Source organism: Populus nigra, chromosome 16, assembly GCF_951802175.1.
Source record: "Populus nigra chromosome 16, ddPopNigr1.1, whole genome shotgun sequence".
NCBI lineage: Eukaryota > Viridiplantae > Streptophyta > Magnoliopsida > Malpighiales > Salicaceae > Populus > Populus nigra.
The window spans coordinates 1417181-1425970 of NC_084867.1; the positions used below are offsets into that span (position 1 = coordinate 1417181).

At 34.7% G+C, this 8790-nt stretch overlaps 1 protein-coding gene across 5 annotated transcripts; it reads right to left on the bottom strand.

Annotated features, from left to right (window-relative positions):
* Window positions 1-240: 240 nt before the first annotated feature.
* On the bottom strand, window positions 241-7638 carry LOC133675970 (polypyrimidine tract-binding protein homolog 2-like). Of its 5 annotated transcripts, none has more exons than XM_062097546.1 (11): window positions 7551-7638; window positions 6792-7009; window positions 6499-6708; window positions 5177-5239; window positions 5019-5092; window positions 4583-4678; window positions 4302-4359; window positions 2115-2219; window positions 1943-2024; window positions 1149-1261; window positions 241-929 (listed from the first exon to the last, which is right to left on the bottom strand). In XM_062097546.1, exons 2-11 carry the CDS (start codon window positions 6975-6977, stop codon window positions 573-575), a joined length of 1344 nt encoding a protein of 447 aa, XP_061953530.1. In that variant the 5' UTR covers window positions 6978-7009; window positions 7551-7638; the 3' UTR covers window positions 241-572. The 5 variants fall into 5 exon arrangements, with proteins under 5 accessions (XP_061953530.1, XP_061953528.1, XP_061953529.1 ...); XM_062097544.1 differs by having other exon boundaries at window positions 7467-7591; XM_062097545.1 differs by having other exon boundaries at window positions 6792-7018; window positions 7467-7591.
* Window positions 7639-8790: the final 1152 nt, after the last annotated feature.

An 8790-nucleotide genomic window follows, 5' to 3' on the forward strand; every position in this document is an offset into this window, starting at 1 on the left:
CTAATAAAGGAATGCGAAAGAGTTCAAAAAGTGTAAATAAAAGCAAGATCACAATCCACAGCCACTCCTCTTCAAGATCCTATTGAATGGCTGGTAATGTCCTGGGAAAACTTTTCAGTTCCTAATGTCACCATAGAAGTTTGCTTAAACAAATAACTTAAAATGAATAACACTCATGCATGCTGGCTAGAAAGCTTCCGGTGAAGAAAATCAACCGATACAGCCTCATTCGCGGGCACAGAAAGTAAAATATTTCTATCAACTTACGCCCATTAACTTTCCAGTAATAAACAAATTGTGGCAGTCATAATATTTCACAATGGAATCAACAGACAACCGCAGTTAACAACAATCCTAGAACCAAACGAAGGTGCTGGAGCTTGCTGTTTACATCGATCTCACCTGCAAAATAGCTGAAGGAGAAGAAATGTTATAGGCACTTCAGCTTTAAAACCTTGAGATCTCGGGTAAGTAACTGGTTTTCAACAGTGGTATTCTCCTCAGAATAGCTTCCTCCACTTCTGCAAACTCTGGTACGCGAAATAGATTAATAGAACTGAATAGAGTACTTGCTATTGCATATGATAAGGTCTGTAAGGGGGCATTGCATGAGTATGTGGTGGGCCACCATGGCTAGGCATCTGCATCATTCCATGGCCCATTTGAGGTGGCATAGTTCCAGGTGGCAAGTAAGGATTATTATTCATCTGGCCAGGCATGGAATTGGGTACTGGTGGAAAGCCAGTGGCCCATCCAGAAGAAGGCTGAGGAATCATTGAATGCTCTGAAGTTGGAGCAAACTGAGCTCCAGTGTATAGATGAGAAGGAGGACCATGTGTTGCAACTGGCTGCTGCCCAAGAATTGAAGGCTGGGGGTTCACCGTTACATTGTTGGGAATCGTGTAGTCTCTGCTCCTATCATTATTGACCTGTAATCAATGTACCAAGTTTTGAAAAATACAGCCTGTGCTGTTTAAACTAAAGACTTAAAGAAACATCTCCGTGTATGTCTAGAATCAGATTTTCTCCCAGTTCTTTCAAAAGGATTAAAACAATTAGACAGAAGAGCACTGTGAGTTTATAAGAATGTGCTCACTATTATAGCGAGCACAAAAATAATATTATATTCCCAAGGCATGGCTGGTTACCTTAATACTAAGATCATTATGGCGTGAGTATGAAAGGTGAAGCTTGCAAAATCCTCCATCATAGATACAGTGTCCTTCCAATGCTTCCTTGGCAACAACAGCTGTCTGGACATCTGCAACCCATGGCAACATGGGAACAGCAATTTAGTATCTTCAGAATTACATGTAGAGTAACAATAAATCTGCAAGTCAACTTCGTTAAGGCAGCATTTAAGATTATTAACTTATTGCTCATACTGGATTCCAAAATCTGGAAAAAAAATCAAGAAAAGGAAGAAAAATACTAAGACAGTTTCCCCCAACTCCAGCAAAAAAGCAAAGGGATAGTCCAATGCCAATTCTTCCCTATAATCTTCATCCATATTTAGTAAAAACATCTAATGGGAAAAAAATTATGGCAAACACCTGAGTTTCGTCCATGGAAACTCATCAAGTCTTACCTCTACTATTTACTATGTCCTTGCAAAAAAAAAAATGTTTTGAAATTGGGTTTTCAAAAATAGTGGTACAAACTTATGCCATGTTACAGAAAGGTGATCAAACCACCTTAAAAATTGCAGTTTGTGACTTCAAACCTACTTTATGACTACACATCCACAACCTCAAATACTCTCAAAGTTAGCTGTTGGAAACATTCCCTGAACAAATTCTGAAATGCAACTGTTAAATCCCAGGCATGTATAAACAAGTGTTTCAAGAGCAATAAGATTTGGGACATCCCGATAATTACACTTTTCGACGTCTTGATAATTACTCTATCTGTTAACAAAAGTATTTAGATATTTGAACAATACCAGGGTATTGAATTAAAGCCTGAAGTCCACTGTTTTTATCAAACATGGCAATCTTCTGGACAGGACCAAAAGAAGAAAAGACCTAGCACAGCATTGAAGGAAAAAAATATCAGCACTGAGGAAGGCTTGGTGAACTAGGAATTTCCACAACTGTTATAAGGAGTGTTTATACCATGTGTAAAACATCCAATGTGACAGCATACTGCATGTTCTCGATTGATGCAAGAAGAACATTGCTCTCAGGTTCTAGTTTTTTCCCATCAAGGCCCATGCTGAACTGCAGTGAAAAAAAAATCAAACTGAAGTTTTCAACTTTGATAACAATGCCTGCATGCGCTAACAGAAGTACATGGAATTGAAAAAACATATTTATATCTGAAAACCATGGCATGGTTAAATTGTCACTATATGCTTCTGTGCACACAAGCATCTTACGATGAAAATAGGGCCATATGATGTTTATAATTGTATATTCCATCCTTGGACTCATTGACATTTTCTTAAAGTGATCCGTACATTTTTTTTATCAGCTTCATCCTTGTACTCAAGGTAGTGTTTGGTTACTGTATCGAAACATAAGAGACAGAGACAGTGGGGGTAGATAAGACATGTCTCCTTATACTTCTTGTTTTGAAAATACAGGAATTCACTCTAAAATTATCACAAAGACAGATTTATTTTGTCTCTGCCTCTTCAACCAAAAAAGTTTGTCTCCATCTTTTCTGTCTCGAGACAATAACCAAACGCCACCCAAGGGATGTTAGAAATGCAGTCCCTCAGCCGACCCTGGTTATTAACAGTGTTACCTTTCCGTTAGTTTTAAGGCAGGTATCAAAAGATAAGCAATAACAAAAAAATATATACATATTTAGTAGAGGAAAATAAAGAAACAAGAAGTTATACATTTAGAAAAGAAAACATACCCAAATAAAAGAAATTAAATCAGATAAATTTAGTAAGTTGATAAGACAGAAACTAAAGCATGTATTCAGTAAATAGAAATACATGAAGATCCTCAACTACCAGTGTGCCACCTCAGCCCAACCTAAATAACCACCATCGCGGCCCAAAATAAACCGTCTGCTGTCATACACACCACAGCCATCCCTACCAGTAGTTCCCACAGAATCTAGGCCATCAAAACACCACAAAAACACAGTTCAACTACCATATCTCCACCAAGAAACTATTCACCAAAAATTTCTACTATAAAAGATACGCGTACCCATTCTGTCTCCTCTAATTCAAAGATCCAAAAAAGATCTCAGGTTAACATTTTGGCACATTATTCATGGCAAAAAAGAAGCCATGTAGGAAGTCCTACACAGTGTGGAGAATATTGTTGTTGCAAGCTCAAACCCAAATGTTGTCCTCATCAGTATTTACCAAAGAAAAAAACAAAGAAAAATCAAACTAGAAATAAAGAAAATTGAGAGAGGGTTATGTAATGGTGATTGGAGGCAGGTTTGTCAGAAGGAAAAGATACCCAGGTCAAAGAGACTTGGCCAAGAAAACTTTGAACATAAAAATCATTTTCACCACAAGTACCCAATCCAGGCACAGATATGACGCCATAGAATTTTGATTTTACGGGCTGCAAACAAAACAGGGCATCCAATAGAGGACCTACTGGCCTTTATGAGCCACAAATCTTGCTCTCCCCAGTTTGCCTTGATCCTCACTTCTCTCTTTTGTCAAGCTAGTGAAGAAGAAAAGTTGCCCAATCAAAGAGAAGTTTGACCTAACCATAGACGCCAATAACACAGCAAGAATGCATCAACGATGTGAGCGAATTAAGGTGGTAACAACAATTCAAGGAAGAGTGACAACAACGATGATGATGGGGGAGAGATGTGTTTATGAGGGAATTGGAGTCTTTTTTTTTCTCATGCAGTCATTTCTTTTATCAGATCTTTTTATAGCAATCTTCATTTTTTCTCCATCCTTATTAAATACATAAAAAAAATTTAATCATGGTTGTATATTTTATTTTAGGTGCTTCCCTTTCTCAAACTAACAGAAAAGTAACACTATTACTGATAGGGGTAGATATAGAGACTAAATTCTTAGTTTTCTAGAGTACGAGGATGAATTTAATTAAAAAAATATGGTAGAGGGTTATGTTAAGAACTGTCAAGAGAGCAGCACAATATATGATTAACCCATAAATGAAAAAAACAACTGTATGCAAATGGGAGGCTGGAGCAAAATAAGGAAATGGAGCCACTATAACCCTTGTGAAAACGCCAAATGCATAATCACAGGTACTTTTAAAGAGAAAAATTCATAAGGCTTGTCATTATATGGAATTAGCAAACTGCCACTTCTTGAAGTGTGAAGTGTGTTTACAGCATCTTACCATTCCATTTGCATCTATAGCTGATTGTGCAACAGGAAGGTTTGGATTAGTGTAGTCCCTGAATCAACAAAAGTTCAAATACAGAAAATCAGGAAAACAGGATGACAACAAGGAGTTCAAGCTACAAACAACATAAATAGATGAAATTTTAGTTTGGAGGACAAGCAGTACCACAAACAGCATGGTAACAACCAACAAGACATGATTTCCAAAGCAAAAATACATTGCACATAGAATACCTGCAATTGTCAAGATACCAAAAAGAAAGGGCTAGGGAGTACCTGCTCCGATGGCTCTGAAATTTTACACTCAAATCTGTATGACCAGAATATGCGATCCTAAGAGTACAGGGCCCAAGATGTTCAGGAAGCAGATAACTGAAACATAGGACAAGAGAAGTCACTAGATCATCAAACACAGACAGTTAAAACTAATACAAATACTGTGCAATTATAAAGCACATCAAAAGGACAGGTGTATTTATGAAGCATTTAATGTTCGTTCACTTATGGCCTGAGTTGACATCTTTTTGAGTGGAAACATTGTTTTCAGGCAAATAATTCTGTGGTTTTTTAAAGCTGTGTTGAACAAGGTTAAATAGGTTGTCACGAAGGTGACAGTCTGTCAAAAGTATAGCAAATTAGTGTTTATTTTTAATTCATCTACACCCATAACAATTAGACTAAATAACATGTCAAACAATTAAACAACTGTCACCTAGGGATGTTTCTTCCATCCAGGGCATTTTTCGCAGAAGAGGCAGTTTCCACATCGGAGAATTGCACCAAAGCCTACAAAGACCACACACAAAATGAACTTGTGTGGAAGCCAAAACAAAGCCAAGATAATTTGTGGATAAGTTTTAACATATAGACCTGGAATCTATCCATCTTCTCAAAGGTAGTAATCTTATGAACAAACCCAAAGGCAGAAAATACCTGCATCAATGAAAATTTTCTTTTAAGAACTAGACTGGCACAAAAACAATCTTTGAGCTAAGAAGGCTACTTAGATCCAAAATCTGTAAAGCAATAATAACAACAACAATAATAATAATAATAAATAATTACTACTGTACAAACAGGTAAAACCAGCAGTTTTGTCATCTACATATACTTTACATAACATTTCAATCATAATTAAAAATACAATTCAGTGGAAAACTAGGATTATCAAAATATAGATGCCATAGACTAAAGATCTCTGAAGAATTTTTAAACTTCCAAGACGAAGCTAGGAAATCCTATAGGTGGTGCTACTGTGAGCTCAGAAATATCCCTCCCAAAAAAGCCCAACCATAACCAATAGTATATAACACGAACAGTAAAAGATCAAACATATGTAGAAAACCATAAATGCTACCCATCAGAATGGCTGGCTTGCATGGTTGTTGGCCACTTCACTTTATGCCAAGGTTTCACAGAATGAATTACTTTCTCGACTTCAGATTATAGAACTAATATGCAATTCAAGGGATCAAATTAATACCATTTCCATAAATACCAGCATGACATTACTCTGAACACCAACAAAAAACTGCTTGCATCTGATCTATGAATCTTTATCCAAGGACATTAAAAGTTGTTTCTATCCTCCACCATAAACAAAAACTTAACATCCTATGTATCCTTGTCCAAGAAAATGAAGTCATGGTTTTATCCAACCATTCAACATAAATAAAAAATTAGGATCTAAAATAACTAATCAACATCATGAAGCTGGCGTAAAATTGGACGCAAAATCCTAATTTTTCAAGGAAGATTTTTAAAAAACATGAATACATCATATAGACTTACCCTGTGTATACACAAAACAGCAGAATAATATGCATCACGAACAAGAAAAAACCTCTAAACTAGCACAGATCATGCAGAAATTAAAGGTAGAGGGTAGCAGAGGAGAAAAGAAATGAAGCATCCTAAACTATTTCTATGGTAGCAATAGGAAGTTGAGGAGGAAGATTAGGGAGGAAAGAGGCAGTGTTAAGGAAAGGAGAAAGGAGACAAACACACATGCGCTCTTTCTCCCAAAGCACTAAGCTGCCATCGAAGATATTCCCTTGACATGGGCCTGCTGATCCATTCAATTCATGTCAAACAAAAGCTATCCAAAGCATGACAAACTACAACCCAAGAACAGAATCGACAACATCCTCAGGAGAATACGTTTTTACCTCTTCTAACTACAATTTTCTTACCAGGTGCAAGACATCAATGCTGACCAGGCGTGCATCTGCCCCTTCAATGGTAATCAACAACACATTTCCACCAGCATCAGCAGTCGTTTTGTTGTTCACTATTTCTTGCCTATTAGAATACTGCAAGTAAACTGTCTTCCCTCGAACTTGAGCAGGCTCTGAGGATGATGCATAATACGATATCATCGCAATAGCTTGATTCAGATCCGCCTAAAAAAACACCACCAAACAATATTAGGAATAACAAAAAAATTCTCAAGAACCAACAAGAAACGAAAACCAATTACACTCACAAATTCAATGAAAGCTTGATTTCTATTCGGTCCAACATTACACTTGGTATTAACAACATTACCAAACGGCTTCCCAAGCTCAACCAATTCCTCTTCAGTGCACTCCCATGGCAAGTTTCTCAAATGCAACACCTTCGATGGCGGTTGGGTAAGACGGAATTGCGACTGACTCGATACAGATGACATTATTCCCCCAACTGACACTACACTTCAATAATCTGTATTCCCTCCAACAATGCAATACAAAACCCCATATCAGAACACAAATTTCTCCATAAAAAACATCAATTTTCATTTTTTTTTAAAGTACATAATAAAACAGGGATTTATGCCCAAGATGAAACTAACATAGTTTTTATCTTCCACTAGGGAAGGATGTCAAGAAATAAAACTTCGACGAAATTGTAACAAAAGGCAGTGCCTTTCTAAGTGAAAACTTGAAGAATAAACAGAATTGAAAAAACCCATAAAAAAAGAAAGCAACTTTAATTCATAAAACAAATAGTTAACACACAAAATCACATTAACATAATTGGAATTTAACCAATAATAAAGAAAGAGATTCCGCGATTATATATTTTTTTCATTAAAAGATTGTGCGTAGTTTGTTGCAATTACGAAACAGCAACTACTACAACAACAACAATAAATTGAAGAGTATTAGTAGTGAAATACCTCAGAAAACTCACAGAGCGTAATTATTGATTTTGCGATTATTTTTATTTAGGGTTTCGCAGAGAGAAAAAGCGATGCACAAACCTTTTGCGGATGATTTTTCTATTTCTGCCGACGGGTCGGTATTAAGCTCTTTAGATGAGAGTACTAGGCACTGGAAGAGTAATATGATTGGAATAGAAGGGTAAGAGAGTCACGATAAATTTTGATGTAGGGTAAAAATGTCCGTGCGAAGAATTTGTTTAAATTACAATTTAATCATTTACAGATGAATTAACAATATTAATTTTACCACTGAACTACGAATTTCGTTAAAATTGGAATTGAAATAATTAAAGTTTATTTTTAAGGATCATATAAAAAGCTCTCTTATTTACTAATTTAATTTGAACTATTAATAAATTTTAAGCACCTAGACCGTTTCAAAATTAATTAAGATTTACGTTTTAAACATGCTATCCAAATTCACATCTCTAAATATGAAAAATTGAAAGTTTCTCTACCCCTTGATGAGTTACACTGCAAGTTTATAATTATAAAATATTTTCAAGATAATTAAAATAATTATTTAATATTAATTATTAAAAAAATGTTTAAAAAGGAACGTAGTAGTTATTTTTTAAAAAATATTTTTTAATTTTTTAAAAAATTATTTCTACATCAGTATATTAAAATAATTTTTTAAAAAAAACAAGATTTCACATTCATTTCAAAAAGTTATATCATTGACTGTCTACCTTTTTAATGAATTGATATATCTACGAATTATTAATTTTTTTAAAAAAATATCATGTCTTGGCCTACAATTAAAGTGTACGTGGGCTTTGAAGCATAATTTAAACCCAGCTGGAACATGATATGGTCTAAAATTTGTGTCATGAGGCAAGACAAATTAGCTCGATAAGTTAAAATAATATATTTTTAATTTCTTAAATGTTAAAATAATATTATATATATAATTTATTGCTTTAAATCTCTCAAATTTAAAGTGTACTTCAATTTTTAATAGTTAATAGTTAAGTGAGTGGATATAAACTAGCCGCTTATCAATGCTATGCCACAAGTTCTATTTTATGTTAAAAATAATATTGAAGTAGCGCGCAAGCATTTTTAAAAGGAAAAAATATTGCGATTCATGTTAGAGATAAAAGATAAATAAATTGATTTTTTTTAATCAAGTGATAAAAAATAAATAATACTATCAAATAGATTATATTAAAAAAAACATGACAATAAATGGCGTAGCTCAATTGGTAGCCCATTAAATATGAAAAACTAAAATAGAATAAAACGAGGAAAAAAAAACAAATCAAGTCAATACGAA